This window comes from Chelon labrosus (assembly GCF_963514085.1).
Source record: "Chelon labrosus genome assembly, chromosome: 5".
In the NCBI taxonomy this organism is placed as follows: Eukaryota; Metazoa; Chordata; class Actinopteri; order Mugiliformes; family Mugilidae; genus Chelon; species Chelon labrosus.
In genome coordinates, this window is record NC_140341.1 from 16351275 (window position 1) to 16374687 (window position 23413).

A 23413-nucleotide genomic window follows, 5' to 3' on the forward strand; every position below is an offset into this window, starting at 1 on the left:
TGCAGATCATCTCTTTTGTCCTGCTCCGCGGCGCTAAGCAGCATCCTGGAATCCAATCAAATCACTCCGACTTGTGTTTTTCATCAGGCAGCGGTGGAGTGGATAGTTCTGCTCTCGTCCACTGACTGCCAGCTGATTAGCCTTCACGTTGAACTTAATGCCACATGGAGCCCAGAAGGGGGGATGAACACTTCATTTATGATGGTATTAATGAGTATCATAGCTTAGCATTTAGCCAGACTCAGTTCTTATCAGAATAGGAGCCTGGTAACACGCCATTTGGATTTCATTATGGGCCGTGTTTCAGTCGATACGGAGAAAAAGACTCTTCACGCATTTGGATAGTACTACAATCACACAGAGATGTTTTGTTGAAAACAAATTCAACTCCACGGCACTCAGATGACTTGTGGGCAGGGAAAGTTTGGGCTGGATTTCAGGCTATGAGTATCAAGGCTGAATACAAATATCAGATACTAAAAGTCCACCTATATAATGCCTTGAAAATTCATGATGTAACAAAATGATGTATAATGTAAAGATCTGAATGCCCTACGACATAAGTAAAATATCAGACATTAAAGTATTAGCGCTGCTATAATCCATTTAGTAGCTTTCAAGGAGGTATACCTGATGTGATACTTCCTGTGAGCAAGATGTGAGGCCCAGTATCCGGTCTTCCAGAAGCGATAGCCTTCCATCTCCCTGCGGCTATCACAAAACGGCGTGTAGCCATAAGGAGCACCCTCCAAGTCTAAATCCCTCAATTCTTTCAAATCAGCCCGAACTATCTGCGAGAGGGAACAAAGACTTTGGTTAAGCACAGAAAGGATTGATGGCACTTCAGCGGGGTTTCAAAATCACATTCAATCTTCACACCGGCACGGACAAGCCTGATTTGATCAGTCTCACGCTGCCATGAAGCTCTTTCCCGTGTCACTACAGGACGATCCTTTACCTGGTCGGCATCGACGAAGATGATCTTATCCACGGCTAAGGGGAACAGAACATCCAGGAAGAGGATCTTGTACCCCCAGATAATCCGCTGCTTCTCAGTCTGCTGGTGGAGCCAGCGAGGCCACTTGTACTGCACCAATTCATACTGAAAGCCGTACGACTCTGCCATGTAAGAGATGGTCTCCTGCACCAGAAATAAGCAGCAAATGTTAAATAAATCAAACAAAAGAACACATTTTTTTTTAACAGCAAAACATCTATATAATGTGTTGATCATTTACCTTGAAAGAAGGAGACAGGTAATTCTTGAGGAACCAGAACTTGACAGGAGTTTTCGTATGCCGAAGGACAGACAGCATCATTATTCTGCAACATGGACAGAAGACAGAGACAGGGCTAAGTTTCTGGATTAGGGGATGAAAGGAATGCAACGTGCCGGTGTGTTTTGTGAAAGTGACTGACCTCAGAAAACGCTCGTACAGATGGCCGGAGGCGACGGAAAATATGTTTAGAACATCTTCTTTTTTCTTCTCGCCGCTATCCTTCTTTGAGCCGCCGCCTGTGATGCTGTAAATGAGACCGTAACGCATGAGTCTGCTGCGCTCTGATTGATGCATGCTTTTGTTCCATGTAGTGACAATAAATCAAAAAAAAAACCAAGGCAGTAGCCACCATGCTTTGGTAAAGCCAGGGGGGAGCAGCAGTTATAATAGTCAGCTGAAAACATTTTCAAACAAACCATGCAACACTGTGTTTTATTTCAATAAAATGGGAATGAGAATGGAAATGCTGTGAATATCAACAAATGTAACGTGGTTTTGACAGTTCAGCTCCTGCTGGCACTGAAATAAAATATCAGAACAGACACAGAAAAAATGTAAACAGCTCCTTGAGTTTATATTTTCGCATATAGAGTCCATAAGATAAGATATGCACAGAGTTGGATCCATTTTTGGTAAATATTAGAAATGACATAAATACATCAAGCAGCTTTTTGTGAATGAAGCTGCAGAGCACTAAGCAGAGTCAGGAGCACTATTCACAGTGTGCATTTTGTGCAGCTGGGCGCGCTGGCCACACCAGGAGAAAATGGAATATAAGCTGCACAAGTGCATTATCATACATTACAGCTAATTGTGTTAGGGGCTGGTAAAAAAATCACGGCAATCACGTCGGCTCCTCTCATCCTCTTTAAAAGCAGGGCTCTCCTCACCACGGCGTACTGTCAGTTCGGTAATGGCGCAGATCAGAAAGTCCGGAACAGCTTCTCCCGAGGAGAGACTAATATTCTCCTTTGAGACACGCACAGAGGTAAATGTGCAGCGGCCCATTCCTTTTTAATTCTTATTCAGTACTGCTGTCTTGGGGGGTCACCATGTTTTAAGCATATTTCACTGGATTGCTGCCAAATTATTTTGGAATTAAGTCCTCCCACCACTAGCTACTTACAATACAATACAAATACTACTAGAAAAAATAAAGGTTCAAATAAAAACGCAGTACAGGAAATCACTGCATGGTTAAGCCATGTGTTGGCTGCACAATTTATTTATTTTTAAAGTGCTATTTAGCCAGACCTTTAGAGAAGAATTAGACAGACATGGCTGTTGCCCTGGTAACCTGGTGTGGCTGGATGAGGATACAGAAAAAGAAGTGGAGAGAAAAGCTGGCCCTGAAGGAGTTAAGTGATTAAGTCATTTTTTTGACAAGAGAAATTGTGTCATTGTTGGGAAACTAAATGAACTGTGTACGAGTCCAATACTGCGACGGGCGACCAACTACATACATACAGTAGCTGTTCATCAGAAAACGTTTCAACAATTATTATAATGAAATGTTTGAATAATTTATTGCGCAACACTTGACTACCTGCAGTTTCTCAAATGTGAAGACTGACTGAGAGCAGAATGCTTTTGGAGAGTAATATGGGTTTGACGTCACTTGTTACAGCAAGTGGAAATAGTAGAGAAAATGGTTTCTGAAATGTGATCAGTCACAAAGCCTCAGCTCCCACTGTGGGGTACACTGAGCAAAATAAATTCAAGGAAAGAAATAAGACTCCCTGGGACTTCAGAAAAAAAATAAAAATGGCACAAAACCACACTTTATCGTGTCCCATTAAGAAAGTGCACATCAGCTCGCTTCATTACCTTACAGACTGACTTAACCCATTAATAAGTTAAAAGCTTAAAAACTAGTTAACAAACTGATTAGCTCAAATGTTCACATGTTGAGATGACAGCATTAATGAAAGAAAAATCCAAAGGACACTCTCTGTACTTGTGAACGCATCAACATACCCTAGTTGCCATCATAGCGCAGTGGCTCATGATGCAAGGCACATTTAGTGGACAGAAATCAGGACTTGCTCCGGGGTAGATGTGTCTGCAGTCAAACTGCGTGTCCTTGTCCGTAACAGACTGCTGATGAGGGAAGGAGTGCCTCTCCCACACTCAATCACAACCACAGCCTCGGCCTCGAGGCTCCAGGAAGACACTAGTGTGTGAGAGGGAGGTGTGAAGGGAGGGGAGGGAGAATACTGTTCGTCTCCGAATGTCCTCCAAAGCCAACTCTCTGACACACACAAAGAGTCTAACTAGTAAGTCACATCACATCCACACAACACAAACTCAACGATGACTCAATTTTGTAGTTTTTGAAAGTGTTAAGGGTGTGTTTCTACTTTTAACAATGAATGATGCCTCCCTGTATTTCAGCAGTTGGCTTCTGCGTAGTCACCACACGGCGGTGGGGTCTGGGGATGCCGACTGCTTGCCATGACTAAGCCAGCCATTATGAAGGGCCTCCAGCACGACAATGGGGTCCCCCAGATAAGCAGCTTTACAGGGTCAGGTGAGAGTCCGTTTGGCTGACTCACCCTAGATAATCTGGACCTCTGGAAGGGTTCACAGAGCTCTGGATAAATCCAGATGACACCGGCTGGACCAAACTCTGCTTCTGTTCGCCCTCCAACTCAGCAGATTGAGCAGGATCATTCTCTAATATTCATTCATTCATTTATCCGTACACTATAACTACCAAAAAACACTCGAAAACAACTTACTACACTCTGCCATACAGAACATCTTCTGTGCTATGTGGTTGGTAACAACACTGATAGCACAGCATGTATACAGATGACTTTAATCACTGGACGAATCTCAGTAGGTATATAACAAATACTTAATGTAAAGCTGTTCTCCAAACTTAAACACACAAACAATGACGGGCAAGGTCCAATCCAAGACTCTGGTTCCCTCCACTTAACAAAGTTTCGGATTCCAGCGTCTATTCATTCATTCAGAAAACAAAGATAAGAGAAAGCATAGAAATAAAGAAATTACAAAACAAAAAAGAGCATGTAGGAAAGAAAAAACAGGTAAAGAATTCTATTGTTCCAAGTTGTCTTTAAACATTAGCTAAGGTGTAACAACTCTGTCACATTGACTTAGCGATGCTTGCCGACGCATTCAGCCGCCTCGCTAATTCTTCCGAAGTGTTAATTAAAGACAGTCCTGATCTTTAAATTGAATCCCTTAAAGCAATCTGACGATACAGATGAAGTAATGAGTTTAAGGTCACCTTTACTTTTACACCAGTGTTGTTCTGTAAGATCCTAGTTAAGATCTCTAGTGAGGATCTGTCATTGCTGAGATATTCAGACCCTGTACTTCTCCAATTCTTATGCTATTATTGTGCTTACTTAATATCATCAATTATTCAGACTAAATTGTATTTGGTAGATGTCTTTTAATTAATTAAGCTGAGACCCACTGCCTTCACTGGAAGGAAATAGAACTGAGTGGGATACTATGTTTAAACTCTACAGAGCACCTTTCTGGTTGAGAAGATGCTGGACCACATTCTCAACCAGAATATTTAAGTACTGCATACATGATTCAATTTTATTTTATTTTTATTTTTTTGCTGAACGTGACGAAAGGGAAAGCACTCTTCCAGTTAAAAGCAGCTGAATTTAGGTTAAATTTATAAGGAGCAATTATGACTACTGAAATCTTACATCACCTTTTTGGTAATGTTGAATATTATTAGTATTTTATTACTCAAGTGCAATCATACCATGGGAAATTAAAGGCAAGCACACAACGGGAAATAGCCTTAAGATTCCATACAGTTGCTAATCTTTCAGTTTATCTGGTCCTGGTGAAGGAGAAGCAGGCAATAAAGGCTCGGTAGCCCGATATTTGTTCTTATTCTAGAGCTACTAACAGAAAATACAAAGACCAGGAGGCATGTGGGATCTCTTCGGCACTTCAATTAGCTCCTTTTGAGGCAGTGAACCCACCGAAGAAAGGCTTTATCTGTATCCAGGGATAAAAACCACAGCTCAGACTGCAGACTCACAAATTCCCTAAACCCACCGCAAAGAACCTCCACGATTTCTCGCAATGGGTTTAGCCCAAGACCGGTCCAAGACGGAGACTGCATCGCTCTGACTGAACGCAAGAAGCTGCTGATCTGCTTGTCACTTCATTGCAGTAAATATAGTAGGTGTTGTTAACTTCACTAAAAAATAAATAATCCATCCTTGGTCCATTGATACCAGTGGTTATGTCTAATGGCTAATGCCGAGCTTAAAAGCACAAAAACAAAACAACACTTCGGGTCACACCGGGCAGCAGCCTGTCTGGTGCTCCCAATCATGTCCTGATGGAGGTCCCCCAGCAGAACATTAGTCCTTAGATGGCACACTCACTGTGGCTCTAACCAAATACTCGAAGGTCAAGTACTCTAAACTGCTGTTGGCAATTTGCTAAACTGCTAATTGGCACTACTCTTCCTTTGACCCCACCACATAAGACAGGTGACAATCCATATTCCAAGGACCAGGTTGTGTATCCAGGGAAATCACAGTAAGTCCCCAACTTTCCTTTACGTTACCGTCTGATCAGAATTCACATTAGAGATTAAAACACAGCATGTGCATGATTATGTGAGTATACACTGTGTTTGTGAGCATGTATGCATGAACACAAACACACGGGCAGATCACAACACCACCTGTGATAACCACAACAATGTTAAATTTAATAAAACTATTATCATATTCAAACACCTCTCTACTGTATTGCCATTAATGTTAGAAAATAATACAGAGTCTAATTTTCATTCATTGCAATACTTAAGAGAGTAGCGCAACAACGGAAAGCAACCAATAAACACTGCATGCTAATGAGTATGACAAAGAAGTTTCAGGTGTTAAATGGGTTCCAGCAAAACTGCCTACCTTTTCTCAAAAGTGCTCCAAACACTTCACACAGCAAGCATTAAGTGAGGAGACAGGGTCACACGGTTAGGAAGCGTTGGGGTAAACACACAAATGCACACACATACCTACAGAAGCACATATTTTTTGCAAGACTAGATCTTACAGCATAATATTGCAGCCTGGATCCAGGGGAGGAGTAAGATCTCCTGAAACCGCAAGGTATAATTGACAAACGGAAGGCACATCAACACAACCATCAATCAGTGAGCTCACAGTTGTAGCCGCTTGTCAGCTGGAGAAGGGCTTTAAACCTGCTAAAGACAACAAAAGTTTTTATTTGAGAAAGGAATACACACCTTGCTATGGAGTCCCATATGCCTTTGCTTTCACTATTTTCACTTAAAAGATCTTCATTGATCTTCTCTGCCTTTTTCTGCACCTACAATGATAAAGCAGACAGAAAACAGTTATGTCCAAACTGATTGTATTATGGGCCGTGTGAAAATGTTTTAAACCCAACTGTGAATGCCAAGGATATTGTAGAAAACTGCAGAAGACCATTTTACTCACCGTTCAATAATGCTCAGCACCAGAAAGCATTTAATATTCAGTACATACAGTATGACTGAAAAACACACTCACCCTGACTTTGATGATTTTACTGTGGAAACTGTTCAGCACAACAATGACATCACCGGCATCAGCAGGAGATTCGGTTCCATCGTGCCTGAGGACGTGGGCAAAGAGTGAGAAAATAATTACCATCACTCAGAGAACAGATCAAGGGACCGATTAATACACCGAGACATATTCATCAATCGTCCAAATTCTGTTAAATGTACATTTAATGTATAAAATAACACATTGTGTTGAATGATTAATTATTTTCATTCCCAAATTTCATTATTCATGACCTTTTTAACATGCTAGAAAAATATTACTGTCAAGACAAAAGGATTATTCAACCTTAAATAGTATACAGCCCATCTTTATATTTGGCTTTGAAGTTACAGACGTTTTCATTTCTAGTTGACCTTTGCAGATATTTTAATTGGCAATCTAATAGAAATAACTAGAATAACACACTTTTTACATTTCTACAACACTTTTAATTATATTTTATATTCTATTTTATACTTATACTTTATTTTAACTTAGTTTAACTTACTTAATTACTTATTATTGTACTGTATTATACTGTGTCCAAGCTGTTTCGTCTCGTTTTGTTTTGTTTTGTCTTCTGTTTTTTAAGTGCCACCAAAATTTCGTTGTAGAAATACAATGACAATAAAAATCTTGAATCTTGAATAATAATAATAATAATAAAATTGTTTATTAAGTTGGCCGTACAGCTATATGTCACAAAACTTTACTGCTTACTGTAATAAAACCGCAAACTTTACTCCTTGTTAAAATATCCTGTCACTTGCCAGTTTATTGGGTGCACTAGTGAAAACAGTCTGGCACTAAAACGAAGTTGTCAAAATAATAGGAACATTTTAGTATAACACAATACGAACCAGAACCTCCAAAATGAGAACACAATTGAATCAGCAGCACTCTCAGTTGTTTTAAATAATTTCATGAAACTAAGAATTGGAAAATGAGTGTAGAAATATACACGGAAATATATAAAATGCCTTCATATAAAACCTCTACAAACAATTCAAGGACTACTCAACCAATCAGCCTGACCAAGACTTACTTTTAATACTACCCTTGAACTGAAGCATTTAACTGAAACAGATTTTTTGATGGTTGATTCACGTGCTCTACGCTTGGCCAGAAATATATACTGTACTAGGGGGCTCCACTAATGAAGGAGTGAAACTGCCACTAATGGACAGAGCACTGACAAACAGTTGAGAGCACACACTTAAAAGTGGATACTGGGACTGCTGCCAGGGTCACACTCCGACCATATTCATTACCCTCCATCATCATTAAGAATCACCTTACCATTATTTTACCCATCGCTACTTCCCAGCCATGCTGTATATACTGGTAGATTTAATGAGAAAGTCTGTACAGTATTGATTGCGTAACACAGCCTTTCAGTGTAATTGTTTTATACTGATTTGCCCGGTGCAGAATGTGTTTTGGCAGGCAAGGTCTGCAGGGTCTGATGGTGAAACACCAAAGAGCTAACTTCAGACTGAGATGAGCAATAGGCTTTGATGCACAGCAAGCCATTACAACCCCAATGCTTAGTAAAGGCAAAACTCTAACCTTATCACTATGATAAATGCCCCTTCCTCGCTGGACCCAGACCACACTCCCCTTATTATGCTCAAGTGCTGCTTGTGTTTTGCCCCCTCCGCTGTCACCGGTGCAAATCAGTCTTTAGGGCTCGTGTTAGAAAGCAGCAGAGATCAATCTGTATCCCTGCTCTGAGGAGAGGGGAGCTGGCCATCTCATTCATCGCTGTCAGGCCAAGGCGCTGTGGCAGCACAGGGAGCAAGAGGAAAATGCACAGTCTGGGACCGGAGAGCACAGACACTCCCACTAAGCGCTGATCGGCCACCTAACCAGAGCAGAGTGCCGCTAACCACAAGAATAATGACACTGCCAAGGTGAAAAATGACATCACCTCTTAGCTTCACCTGGAGGATTGGGGGATAAATCTTGGTTGTCTGATATGATTCCAGAAGAACCGAGGGCTGTATGTGTCCTAAATCTTATGTGAGGACGGCCAGAGAGGACAGTGTATGTGATTGGGGGGACGCCTCGTATGGTGCACAACAGCAGTCTCACACCCATGGTTGTGATTATCACCACTTGAGGCACAATAAGCGACACACACACTTGAAAAACTCACATTTTTGAAAGTTATAAAAGTGACAACTACATTTTAATTGAAGTAAAAATGCAGAAAAGTAAAGTTGTATTCTTCTGGAAAAGTATGAAACCAACCAAAGCTATTTATCCAGAGAAATCAGACAGCGCCAGCACAGCTCAATCTAGTATGTACCGCATATGCAGCCTTTGACACCTACGCCATGCTAACTAAACCACATTCTGCTGGTGATATTCTACAGTCTGAGGTGGATGGCATGGCAGGTGACCAGTTGAATCATCGCTCCACTCTGTCTTCTCTTTAATAGCAACCCTCACCTCCTACCCGTCTCTCTCCCCTCTACGCCGAGCAGAACTCCCTGCACTCATCAAAACCTTGCGTTGCCACAGTGTCAGCAGCTCTCCATGTTACCATAGTGATGGGTTTCATTGCCACCGGTATGGACAGGTAGCTGAAAACAACCTTGATGCTGAACTCTGGATGAAACTGCCTAATTAGTGTCGCTTTTGTTTCGAAATGTGCTAATAGCTATAGGGGATAAGATCAGAAAGACAACAATACTCACGTAAGAATTTGATAGATTTCTTCTGATCTGCCTTTACGTAATCTCAGGATCCAAGCGCCAGGGTTGGCTTTCAGCTGGAAATATCCCTGTTGTGATGGAAACGGTGAAAGTCTGAGTAATTGCAATAGGAATACAATTCACACTTTTTTTCTCCAAGTCTAGGAATTTGTAGTTTCAGTTTCAAACCTACTCATGTGGTTACCGACGATGATTTCTATACCATCTATGCAACACAATGCAAAATAACAGTAACTCTAGGACTGAATAAAAAAATGAAAGCTGCTGACCAGGTTAGCCATGACAATAGTGTCATACATGAGCAGATCCTGACTCATGCCCAAGGTAAACTGCAGTCCTCGAGGAGGTTGACCGGTGGACAGATCAAAGCAGTGACCTTCCAGCAAGAGGTGCTCCAGTTCAAATTCTGCTGCCACAACCCCGTTCACCTGGAGAGAAATTACAGAGAAAACCAGCGGGGAGGGGGTTAAGCACTTATGGCAATACTTAAGTGTGAGAATGATAGGAATGCTGATTAGTAATGACTACACTATACCTCCTGCAAGTGGATGTTATCCAAGTCATGGGGGCTGCGCACTGCCTGCACCATCCAGCTCTCTGGTGTGATCATATTAAGGGTGAGGAGTGGAGATTCTGGGAGCTCCATGAAACGGGCAACTGGCCCTGGAGACACCGTCTCGTTGGCCAAGAAAGTTACATCAGACTCCAAGACAAAGCGGTAAAAACTGTGAAGACAGCCAAACACTTGATGAAGAATTACTGTAAGTGTTGCCAATTAAGAGCAAGTCACTGTAACATAGTATTTCGTAGCAGAGGAGAGAATTTAAACGGTGAACAGAGACTACTCTGCCCTTTTTGTCACTGGACCGAGACAACAATTACACCCAAGAAACGCATCGTCTTCTTCAGCAAGCACTGAAATGATGACATGTTGTGCAACGGTCTTCTTTCTGGGACAGGAGAGATGGGCTCTGTTGTGACAGATGGTTATATACAATTTCTTTAAAGTGAGGAATCTAATACCATTACTGCCAGTGTTCCTGCTCAGCTACTAACAGGAACACATGCAGCAGTCTGTGCACTAGAAGAGTGCCCTTCCTCTGATATTACAGTTGTCGCGAATGCTAGCTGGGGGCTAATCTTTATGCTAATTGCTTTTCGTCACCGCGCCCTCTGACACGGAGGAGTCATAATGAGCGTAGATAACGTGGCAGATGATAAACATTGCCAGCGCTAATTCTTTTAATTCAGAATGCCTTCTCACCCTCAAAGGTATGGCAACACATTTCTTATTCTCAGGGAGATTTCACAAAAGTTAATTCCCTCCCCACTAGCAGAATGAGGCAGGAGCTAATACCACAGCGCATGAAGGTGTTGAAGAGAGGGTTGTACAAAACAGTACAAGCAGTACAGGCAGTACACCACTGGAAACACACTGCCTTCGTTTGATTGGTCCCAATTTGTGAGATGACCGATTGTCCCGGAGAATAAAAGAGAGGGAGAGAAAAGATGAGCCACCCTGCGGTCTTTGCTGCGGCCTTACAACAATGAGAAGTATAGCAGTGAATGAAATGAACCCACTGACGCAGAACAGGACTCAAGACAGTGTTCACTGACAGCAGCATTTCCTGTGGCGCGCTATAAAGATTACCAGGGTTGTGAAGCAGGATGGATGCAACTTTGTAAAATTAACTCCTAAATCCTGAAAATAAAACACTGTATCTCTCAACAAATAGCGGATTGTTGATCATTTTTCTGTCTTTTAGGAGTCTGTCCTCCACCCATGAGCTCACACAGTGTATTACTTAAAGAAAGCAACAAAGAACTACCAAAACATTTATAACAAAGGCTAATAATAAATGAATGAACCGCCGGACTGGACTGCTTTAGGATTGTATAATAGACTACTGGGGGATTTCTGCTGCAGCTCCATTGGAGACGAGCAGCTTATTTATCTCACACAACTGTAGCCATTTGTGTCAATTACAGGCAGATGTCACTCGGGGGGACAGAAAGTGGGTGACTTTGGGAGGGTGGAAGTGTGAGTGATTTACGGGGAAAGACATGTCAAAACAGGTCATTGTAAACTGTCCTTCTAAAGTGAGGGTACGCTTCCCGGAGGATTTGAGCCTTTTAGCAATGAGAACATGTACTATATAGGTTTAGGTATACAGTGATCTGATCAGGCATAACATTATGACAACCTTCCTAATATTGTGTAGGTCTCCCTTGTGCTTCCAAAAACAGTTGTGACTCATCAGAGAATGGACATGGGCCTTCTGAGGGTGTCCTGTGGTGTCTGGCAACAGAATGTTGTTAGTGGGGGTCTTTGGGTCCTATGGGTTGAGGGGAGGGGCCTCTGTGGATCAGCCCTGTTCCAGTGCATCCCAGAGATACTTGATCAGTTTTGGGATCTAGTGAATTTGGAGGCCAGGTCAACACGTTCTCTGAGTCGTTCCTATGTCAGGTTGCATCCTGCTGGGCATCACAGGTGCCATAAAGGAGCGTCATTGCTCTGTGCTGGGGGGGGGGGGGCTGGTTTGTATACAGACATTACAACTGGCACGCCGGCCCATCACGGAACAAATTAAAAAGAAAACTAATTAAGTAATAGACAACGTTCACCCAACCTTTCATTCGCTACAGTTTTTTCATCGCTGTTGTTATTACTGTTTTTACTGCATGACTTGAACTGCAGCAGTGAAAGTTGTAAGCAATTTGCCCAGAGATGCAAGTGGAGGCCCAGAGCAATAAAGGGGGTGTTATTAAGCAGATTGCATCTGTGCTGTATAATCTTACAAAGGGACGGAGCAAGGCAGAGATGCGTAGTCCGCAGCAGTAAGAGGATACACAAACAAGCCAAACAGGAAAATTTAATTACTGTTGGAGCTAGAGCTTACCTCTTCAGGGGCATCTCGGACAACTTGGCCCTGCAATTCATAAACACCTGCAATCTCACATTGACCACTTGACTGAGCACCTGCAAGATTCACAAAAAAAAACAGAGGCTCGGTTAGAAATTAGGAGAAAAGTAGAGCTTTTTGCTGAACAAAAGGCCAAGCTTTAGTTTATGCCTCCTCACTTAATCATAGCACAGAAGGTCCCCAGACGACAAAGCACGGATGCCTTTACATAACATCTTTCATGACGTAACTGTCAAGAATAATTCATCATTCCCCAAGACAAATTCTTCACCAATATATTTATAATATGTGGAAATATTTCAAACAACGAATGCTTTTATCGGCCTCTGAAGAATGTCATACTTGCAATGGATAAGTACATTTTACTGACTCAAAACTCTGAAGATAAGAAGGACACATTTTTCAGAAAAAACAAAACTCCATAAAAACTATAAAGATAAGCTTGGATTAGTGCGCGTCTCCATCTTTCCCTTCAGTGATTTTACAGCCTTTGCTATTATAAGGAACTGATGGAGAAGATAAGTGAATAATAGGGGAGAAGAATCCATTTTTTTACAACTTACAATCAGCAGGGGGGAAATCTTCTGTGCCTCTCTAGTGAGGGGGTCAACGATGGCCACGACATCATAGAACACCTCGTTCTCACGTGGAGAGAGACGGAGCACACTGAGGAGGAGAACAGCACACCAAAGCGAATTCAACAACACAAGGGTGAACAGTCCTTATTCAGCAGAACTGCAAATCAAAAGACTCGCATTTCTGCACGGCTTGAAATGATGGCATAGCAATTTTCAGATCCATTATAACAAAAGTAGAGCCAATATTGCCCTGTGAGACTGCACGGCCGATAGGAGAGTAAACATTAAAAAAAGCCAACCTGTGACTGTCCTTGATAAAGTGGACATCCCTTCTGATCTCTCCTTTAGGAGCTGCAGTTAGGAGGGCATCAACTTTCATGACTAAGTCACTGGCACTAAAGGGAAAAGAGGTGAGTTTATCAGTTCTTAAGGAAATGTCAACGAGTTTAGAGATAGAAACACAAAGGAAAAAGGTTAAAACGATGCGCGAATCCCAGACATTAAAAGGCAAAAGCAAGCCACATTTTGTTTCAGATACAAACATACTGCTTTGGTTTCATCCCCATCTCTTTAACTTTGGCTTTGACTTTCTCTGCAGAGCCACTCAGTGTAATCTTCTCCAGCAAGTGGAAATCCTCCACAGTGAATTCCTCCTGCTCCTCAAATGGGCCAAGGACCTAGAGTGAAGAAAATAAAGCAGTCAGAACATGACTTTTCCAGTTCTTATCTTAGGATGTATTATTTACCACTTGCCCAGGGGACATTAAATGTAATGTGATTGTGACACAGAGTTTTATCCACTTAAAGCCGTGGTATTCAGTGATGCTGTCTGGTTCTCACTGCTTTCTATTTCGGGAACAGGGCACTACCACCGCCGCAGAGGAATGTAAGATAATATTAATTGTTGCTGCCATCTCGGAGGCTGGCCCCTTCATCCGTCGCTGTCAGCACCGCCGCTGCTGAGACATCAGTCATCAGTTCTGTACACACATACACACTCACCCGCAGCGCCGTGTGGGCCACCTGTGACCTTTGAGAAGCAGACGTCATGCTGATTTGACAGTGCTAAGAAAGCACTCTGAAAAGCACTGGAGGGAAAAATGTTCCAAAAGTGCAGCCGCATAGAGGATCCTACTGCACCGTAGCAAACGATACCAGCAACATTTAACCAATACTTTGTCTTGCTGACAGTGTGTGGTCTATTCAATAGAGGTAGCTGTTGCAGAGATGGAAAAGAGTTGTTGTTTTGCAAGTTGCAAGTAAGTATGAAGTATGAACTTTTAAGTCCCAAGTTAAATCGTGAGTCCCAAACAAGTCATAAGGCACCACTCACCAAATTACTGCCATTTTGTATTTTAAAAAAGGCAACAATAACAGAAATGTAGAAAAATTTGGAACCAACTAATGCTTTTTTAATTTAAATTTTGATGAATTACATTCAAATTACAAATGCAATTGTCAGGTTTTAATTGCGTGACCAAGATTGGGCTTTTATACCATTTTAAAATATCTGGTTGTCACCAACAATAACAATTTATTGTTGTTGGTGCGCAGCTCAAAACTGAAATTAAAAGATTTAACTGAGATCTCTCCCAAGAAAATACATAAATAGATACATATAAAAACATGTATTTGACACAAAACAACCTAAACATAAGCTACAGATCCAAGTATTAATTTACAGTATAATTAAATAGGGTTCACATACGTTTACCGACCGCATTTAAAGGCAAAATATTAACATGGAAAGCTGCAACCTTTCTCTGACACTGATGTTAGGAGATCTCTAATGGGACTTGTAAGCTTTCACAGTACTCCGTAGCAGTCCAAAACCTTCCTAAACTTTTACAAAGAGCCTTTAAGGGTATATCTGATTTTCTCAACTTTAAGAAAGTGCATAGTGTCTCCAATCTATCTTGTAAAGCCAGGGGGTGTTTGGTCCTACCAGGAGAGAAGAATGAGATGTCTGGCAACTAAATGAGATTTGCCTTTTAGAGTCCAAGTTTCAGGGGCGTAGCCAACTAAGAGACATATGGGACAGGGATTTTTTTTTTTTAACCCTTTAGTATAGACACTAAAGATACCAGCCTAAAAAACACCAGTTTGCAGCAGGACCAGAACGTGTATAATAGTCTATTTTCTGGTTGGTATTTCCCATTGTTATACATATTAGTAAATTGCTTCTGCCCTCGCCTCACCTGTGCACTAAGTGCAGAGACACTTCCAGGTACAGCTGTGTTTCGGCATAATACAAAACCTCACTAATGTTTTAGCAGTTGGAGATTTTTCAGCCATCTGGTGAGGTTTTCGCAGTTTTGAATGAGGTGCTGATTACGTTTAGACACCGGCTGTGCTTTTAGTTGTTATCTGTTTTTCTCCCAACAAGGCAAGGCGAAACTGCTGTTAGTCTTTGAATTTATTTTTCGATTTACAGTTTTTTTTTCTTCCTCATCCATCACTCTTGATGATGGAGGGGGTGTTTTATCTGCAAGGAGAGATCTGGAGACTTTACGGCCATGTCCAGACTGCAAGCAAATGTGTCTCTTAAATAAGATTTTTTAGGATAGACTGTCTGCGTTATTTTCAAGTGATCAAATCAGATTTTACCAGCCTATCTATATGGGTTGCTGCGGGAACAAAGTAGCCATGAGTAACTATGCAGCTAGCTTTAAATTGTGTTGCTTTGATAGTTTCCTTCCAGCTTTGCCTGCACAGAAACTTCCCAAAATGGAGTAAGACAATTTATTTCAGCATTTGCCCAAGTAATGTTGTTCACCGAGTTCTCTATAGTGCTCGGCTAGTTTCAGTGTTGATTCTTCCCGGCACTTCCCTCAGTTTTGATCTGACTTTGTTGTTTTGTGTCATGTTGTGAGTTACACAAGAGACATTCCCTACTGCGGTTTGGATCCTGTTTGCAATTTCATGTTTTTATTTGTTCAAGACTTTCTTAAATAAGTCTGGATATGCCAAAAACAGATTTGAGCTAGCTGTCTGAACTAGCTTATGGACCCACTGTGTTTCCATTCATAGGTTACGTGTTTGCATTTTGATTGTGCTGGATGTGTTGGTTCAGACAGGATAGGTTTAAATATATGGTCTGTGTGTGTCTCACCCTGAGGGAAAGAAATGAGAGAGGCTTTGAGTAAAAATGTATCTTGACTGACTCGGAGTTTCTGTGCGGGCAGTTGTACCTTTATAATTTACTTTTATGATTAGTAGATGTAGTTGTTTGTGTCCAGACAATAAAACATTATTATACCTAAGTCGTAATTCAATGTTTTCCCTGAAAGCTGGGACTGAGAGGCCCAGTCAAGGCTGGGTGCATGAGTTCTTGTTCTCTGCTTTCTTTAAGGATGATGTTACCAACCACCTGAGAAGTATCTCATTCAGACTGGCAAAAGTTTTCTTCTGTTTACCTGGATGTCTTAATGCACCAGTGCAACATTCACTGTATCCACTGTCAGTTGATTCGTTCCTCACTTTTTATAACAAGGGCACAGGGAGGAAGTCATGAGTCACTGGTGTCCAAACAGAGTTTTTTTTTGTGATTTAATCAACTTAAAATGTCATCAAATTAGATCCCAAGTCATGTCACTTCAGTCCACACCTCCAGCTTTTGATACAGACTTGTTGAACTCACCCTGCCATTGCTGATCACTGCCTGTTGTCCAGCACCGAGGTTCAGCACGTCTCGACAGAACTGCTGCTGACTGCGGATAAAATCCACTTCCAGCGTGTTGAATTTTTTCTCAAACGCATCAACATCCATGCCCTAGAGCAGAAAAACAAAAGTTTGTTTAGGACATTAGATAAACTGATTGCACTGTTGGCTCACACGTTTGTGAATTTGTGATGTGATTAATGATTTAGTGATTAACTGAAAAATCCAATAGAGTAGCTGAAGGATATTTTTCCACTCCAGTCTGTCCAAAATGTAAAATACAAAAAAAAAACGGAGTGATGCATTGGCGTAAGGAATGATGTATGTGAGGCAAACAATTATTCACAATATCATTGATGCCTTGCGTCAGCGCTATTCACTGCAGTATTCAAACATAAAATATTTCAGCCAGGCCTGTCAGAAATGCACATGAGTCAAATTGAGATTAATCAATTTGTAATTAATATAACAAACTCTTAATTAAACCCCAGTCATTTTTGTCTATAGCAAATTAGGTGTGGGAGTGTGAAGGCTTTGTGGAGTCAGGTTATTAGTTTTCCCAACAATTCTCTCCTCAGGAGAACAGGTGAAATACCAATAATGTCAGCACAATCCAGTCAGCAAGTCTGTCTGGCAGCCAATAATAAACTCATATCCCTTGGCTTTGGGTCTCAAGTCACATAGCTACCTATCTTTGCATTGCTATTTCCAGGCCATTCTCTCCCTATTGTTTATTGGTGGTATAATTGAAGGGCAGTTTGTTATGGTAAGTCCCAAATGGAACATGTACTTTACGACTTACTCCTGATGGGAGACAGGAGCTCTCCTGCTGATTGCTGATTAGTGACTGAGAATTTGTTTGCTTATGCACAATTCTCTGTGGATAGATACTGCACACACACACAGAGCATGGAGAACGCCGGTGGTTGTGGCTTACAGCAGCACAGCGATAGTCAGAGTTGGCTGACCACATGTGGCAAACACAACCATGAGCAGAGAGCTTGCCGATCGGCTATTCATCAGCTCCAGGAGACCAGGTACACAACGGCACTTTTTAGTTAAAGATACGTCGCGTGGAGCCCACCTCGTGATGGCCCCTGTGACTCTTCAAGAGGAACTGACAGTGAGCACGCTGCATGCCTTGGCATCCGCAGCCTGTGGAGCATCATGTGTGCTCTAAATGTATTCTGAAGAACGAGAAGATGGGCTCATCAATCACCATTTTCTCTGACTGTGCACTTAAATGATGAAGGCAGGGTCCCACTGCACATGGTTAAACCCAACCTTTTGCTTTCCTGGTTTTAACTGTTGTGCTCAACAACCCTGCGTAAATGAAATCAAATCAAATACTTTTTAATTATATCATCGCAGACGTAACGTTCCTCCCATGTCACGGTAACACACGTTCCACTGACACAATAATAATAGTCTAGCACTATAACCTTCGTGTCATTCAGGGTTGAGCATAAGATTTCAATCTATCAGCTGTCGGAGCTTTTTACAGTATTTATACCTAGGTATGAATAATAATCTCCAGTAGTTTTGGCTGAATTAGGTCCCAACAGACCTTGTTGCAAAACAATGAGCTGGCCTGTTATTTGGCAGTATTGAATTTCAAGCATTTTCTGTCAAAGGAATGAAGTTGATTTGGTTGGCTTGTCAGCTACTACATACACTAGAGTAGCCTAAAATAAAAACATCCCCTTGTTTTTACTTTATATATGAACTGCATATCAGATAAACCGTAACAGATTATAGATCGGTTACTCATGACATATGCCAAGACAGAAGATTTAACCCATATCGCATAGCCATAGCATACTATATACACATAACTGAGAGGGTTCTTTTCTCTTTTTATTATTTTGCGCTTCACACAAACAATACTTTCTTTGTTCTGGTGCATCCTTGTTTACTTTTCTGGCTGTGGATCAAAGGTAGTCACGTTTTAAAAACAGCAGACAATACATTTAAACATTCCTAATCAGCTCCAACTGCTGGCATCAGATTATTTCTGTGTTTACTGCTCGTGTTGACACACTTCACCAACTTGAGAACAGGAGGTATCCAATTCTCACATATCTCACTTGTAATGATATTCATGAAAATCGTTATTTTCTTTCTGTCAGGAGGCAGATCACACACGCTAGGAAACAAATGTAACATGAATGTAATATATTGGCTGCAGCGTTACGAAATTATATGGTAGTTTCAGTACCAATACCAAAGCAACAACAAGTAAAGCTCTCAAATATTAAATACTGTCAAAAAACAAACAGCGATATGAGAACTTTGCATTAGAATTAACTGATCATATCAAGATTACGCATGCAGACCGAAAATCAATTCATTATTTGTTTTTTTTCTTGACTCTTTTAATATTCTGAGCTGTGGACACAAGCAAAAATGTGCGGCATGACAACAACAAGACTGTATTCTTTAACTCGTTCTTTACCTGCATCAGTAAGTCCTTCATCTTGGTCCCCTGCTGTAGGAGCAGGCTGCTCTCCTCTTTCAGGAGCTTCTGCACAAACTCTGCTGCAGCCTTATTCTTCTGGGTGAGAAGAGCGGCCCATATAGCCCTGTACACCACGGTGTTATCTTCTGAGGGCTTTTTGCTGGGATTATCTATCACCCCCACGCGCACTCCACGACTCGCCTTCTGCTTGCACACAAACATGACAGTGACACAATTCATGCTAATATCACACATTCTCATGTATTCATGAGAACATAGATATCATTGAGGAAAGAGTACCAGTAACAGGGTGTGATTGCTTAAACATATCAGTAAAGGTTCCTACCCTATTCATCTTTTTTTTTTCATGACAAACAGAATGCCAGGTGTCTAACGTATAATTTATCTGTGTATCAGCAGGAAATAGATCATTTTAAAAGCATTTGTATTCATGTTTTTGTTGAGAATCTCTTTCAGTGGGCTATTTGCTTCTACTTTTTGGTCACTGATATTCAGTAGCCAAACCACCTCAGTCATATTCATCTCTTCCACTTGTATGTTAAGTACTGCTTTTCAGCACTCAGGTGTTGTAGCTGCTTTTGTGTCAGCATAATGCTTTCGAAAATTGCCACTGACTGAACGTTCCTTTTTTAAAGCTAGAGATATGTTACAGTCGTAGTGGTGGATCTGGAGATTGCATCTTCCGAGATGTATCCTTACACAACCTAAAAGAAATGGGAGTAAACAAGAGAGCGTTGCACTCACCAAATGCTTCATAGCATTGAGCAGTAGCTTTCTTCCTGAAACCTTCTCAAAATCTCCTGCTATCCACATGGTCACGGCACTGATCCCGTCGTCATCTAGGATAAAAGACCAATACGTCTTTAGGATTCTAAATAATAGTGCATCTATATTGCATCCAATCATGTTATATTTAATTTTAAATAGTGAGAGGAAGAATAAATAGTTATAGTGAACAGCCACACACTCTTGTCCCGAAACAGACTATTTTTTTGTGTCATGGATTCAATACATTCCTGAGAGATTTTTCTATTTTAAATTCGGTGCTTATCCCATTCCATCAGATCTCAAAAGTGTTGCATTAGTTTTATGTGTGTAACGCACTATATATTAGAATGAGATCTAGTGGGTGGAGGCCATAGAGAGCCGAAGTCCCGCCCCCTCTACTTCCGGGCCATGGGACCTATCTTTCGAAAAAATATGAACGGCAGTCTATGGCGAAAGATAAATTATTTTCTGGTCCCGATCGACTTGTGCCTTGGATTAAACATATGTTGTTTTTCAGAATAAAAAATGATTTTACATGTCAAGAATGTCACAGTTTGTCGCAAGATAGTTAAGTAAAACACTATGGAAAATACGTAATTAAACGAACTACAAGTCCAAGTCGCTTACCTTACGTCACCACATTTTCCTTCCACTCTTCGGTTATGTCTGCCCTTCTGTTAAGTACAGTAAAAGATACAGCTAACGATGCCGGTGTGTTTTGTGCCGGCATGGGAAGACGACGGTAAAGCTCAACAAGGAGACAGCCATAGTTCTCTAGTGACGTACATTGTTCGAGACGAGAGATGTAGTTCACTAAGCGATCTCATACAAAACCTAATGTTGTTCAGCTTATTTACGTCAAATAATTTATCTCTTGACGTGAAAAATTATCTTTTAAATTCACACACATCATATGTGAAATTCATGCCACAATTCGAGCGGGACCAAAAAATAATTATGATCTCTCCATAGACTGCCGTTCATATTTTTTCGAAAGATAGGTCCCATGACCCGGAAGTAGAAGGGCGGGACTTCGGCTCTCTATTGGTATCGCTGTCATGTTAATGGGACCAGCCCAAAATGGCATGCTCTGTGACACGGTGCACCCTCCTGGTAGCGGTTATTAGAATTGGCCATAAAAGGCTGCACACAGTTCACTGTGCTGCCACAGTTGGCTGCATTAATTAGACGGTGTACAGGTGTGCCTAATAAGTTGGCCACCAACTATATGTTTAAAGAACAAGAGGTGGACGATGCTATTTTTGAGCAACTCTGTTTCTTAATGTCACCCTTTGAAGAGTCTCATTCTGTTTATACACTGAAAATCTGATGAAAGTGAGAAGGAAATATGAGTCAATACAGTGAATCTGCAGAGGTGACGGAGACTGACACATTTGGGAGAGCTGAGCATACGACGGAGAACACAGTTACATTCCCCAGTCAGTCAGAAAAGAAGGCAGTCGGCCGGTCAGCTGGTCCACAGAGGGAAGATGGCAATCAGCCTCCTCAGACTCACTGCAGCTACACTCTCAGCCTGAGCAGCCAAACGCAGCTCTAATGGCCATTTAGACTGTTGGCTGACAGCCAAACAGAAGAACCAGCGATGATCTTGCTGGAGGCACAGCCTGTCTGCCTTAGCAAAGGTCAATTTCAAATTTTCATAGATCAGTAAAGCACCATAAGTTTCATTTTTAGATACTGCTTGTTTAACAGATAGTCAACCAATAAATGTAAAACAGTTGTTTCACTTTGAATGACAAGCAAATGCTCGTGTGAGTTATTCATAGTGTTGCAAGTCACCGTGTTTCTGAAAAGAAGACGGTGTGAAATTGTGTTTTGTGTGAAAGCTAAAAAAAAATGATAAAAGATCACTTCTTACTACTATTTGTGAAGTACTTTAGTCTCTTAGCCATCACTGCTGTTTTGTCTCTGGAGTCCAAGTATGAAAACATAGTTGTGTCCTCCCAGTCATCCACAACTGCAATGCAAGAAAGTATAACATGAGAGGAATATAGACAGTAAATCAATACTGGACGGTGTAAAATGAGTTGCACTGGTCACCTGGGGTGGCTGTGAAGTCCAGGTACTTTCGTTCAGTGCCTAAAATCAGAGGGTTCATCCTGGGAACCACGTTGGCCTGTTCCATTAGATAGTCCACAACATCTGAGCCTTCAGATAACTGACCCTGTTATCAAAAAGTATGAGTGAAAAGCTCAATCCATACATATAGAGTGGATCTGGTCTACGCCCTACATCTGAACTGCTTACATGCACAGAAATACAATAATGTGGAGGAATATCACTGAAACTACAGTGTTCTGCGATGTAGTAAAACTAGTATAAAATAATCTAGATAGTGATCATTTAGTTATGTTTGTAATTATTTAACTCACTATTAATGTTAATACATTGCACATTATTCAGGTTGAATACCAACCCCAAGCTAGTAAACAAAATATTTCTTGTAAACATATGAACTAACCACAGTTGGGGCTGTTCCCCCTTGTTGGTTTATTTCAGTTCACTCACATTAATCTATAATTCTTCTTCATACTACAAAAATGAGATAGGTTTGGTAGGTTGAATGGACGGACTGAGTCTCTTCCAATGCAGATGTGTCATACCATAAAGACTGCCCTCTGAAAGGCATTGGTTGTGTCCATTATGCGCTGCAGGATGACGGTCTCCAGCTCCTCAGGGTCCATCTCATCTGGACTCAAAGGGACTCCATTAAATAAAGCCAGAGGCAGAGCACCCAGGCCACTCTTTTTGTAGAAGAGAGCACCGTCCTGGAGAAAACAAAACGTGCATTGAATAGTAAGATGTTGCAGTCCATCAATAATTGATCAAGTAATTATCCTTACACCCAATTAAGTTAAAGAATGAAGTGTGAATTGTTTCATCTTACCTTCCTTTTATCGTCATATTCAGATTCTAATCCTAAAATCCTTTCGGAATTGGCTTTCGGGAATTTTCTCTTCAGGTAAGCAGAGACTTTATCAGCAGACAGCATCTCCCCCACATCTACTGTGTTGTACAACTGCAAGAGAGTGGCACAGTAGTTCAGACTACGCTGTCTTCTGTTCTCTGCCACTGTCAATAATTTCCAACTCTGTTTGAAAAAGCTGATGGGAGAGACAACACCCCACTAACTCATCTAGTGTCGAACTGTAGGATAATCCAAGACGCAATATAGCAACTGACTTCTGAGGCACGAAGAGATATGAGCTGGCAAGAAACACTTGCTAAAACAACCAAGATTTATATATGTGATACTTACCGAGACCATAGACAACAGAGCCTGGGATAAATCGTACTCGTCTGCAATGTAATTCAGCAGTCGGTAAAATCCAACCCCTGCATCTGAGAAGCCATCAATCTCATCTTTGGTGTTGACAACAAACACAAATCCAATTCTATAGAAACGGGACCAAAC

The 23413-nt window shown here is 41.2% G+C and overlaps 1 protein-coding gene across 2 annotated transcripts in view; it reads right to left on the reverse strand.

Moving 5' to 3' along the window:
• Window positions 1–23413, reverse strand: part of uggt2 (UDP-glucose glycoprotein glucosyltransferase 2) — a 39864-nt gene that overhangs the window by 3053 nt on the left and 13398 nt on the right. For both annotated transcript variants that reach the window (XM_084545494.1, XM_084545493.1), the window contains exons 16-36: window positions 23258–23393; window positions 22886–23017; window positions 22602–22766; window positions 22039–22162; window positions 21857–21955; window positions 19954–20048; window positions 19186–19392; window positions 16710–16841; window positions 13616–13746; window positions 13369–13464; window positions 13055–13157; window positions 12468–12547; window positions 10103–10292; window positions 9837–9995; window positions 9550–9635; window positions 6830–6914; window positions 6544–6626; window positions 1420–1524; window positions 1239–1323; window positions 959–1141; window positions 631–791 (exon numbers count right to left, since the gene is read on the reverse strand). In XM_084545494.1, coding sequence (XP_084401620.1) covers window positions 631–791; window positions 959–1141; window positions 1239–1323; window positions 1420–1524; window positions 6544–6626; window positions 6830–6914; window positions 9550–9635; window positions 9837–9995; window positions 10103–10292; window positions 12468–12547; window positions 13055–13157; window positions 13369–13464; window positions 13616–13746; window positions 16710–16841; window positions 19186–19392; window positions 19954–20048; window positions 21857–21955; window positions 22039–22162; window positions 22602–22766; window positions 22886–23017; window positions 23258–23393 — 2637 coding nt within the window. The remainder of the gene's footprint in view (window positions 1–630; window positions 792–958; window positions 1142–1238; window positions 1324–1419; window positions 1525–6543; window positions 6627–6829; window positions 6915–9549; window positions 9636–9836; window positions 9996–10102; window positions 10293–12467; window positions 12548–13054; window positions 13158–13368; window positions 13465–13615; window positions 13747–16709; window positions 16842–19185; window positions 19393–19953; window positions 20049–21856; window positions 21956–22038; window positions 22163–22601; window positions 22767–22885; window positions 23018–23257; window positions 23394–23413) is intronic.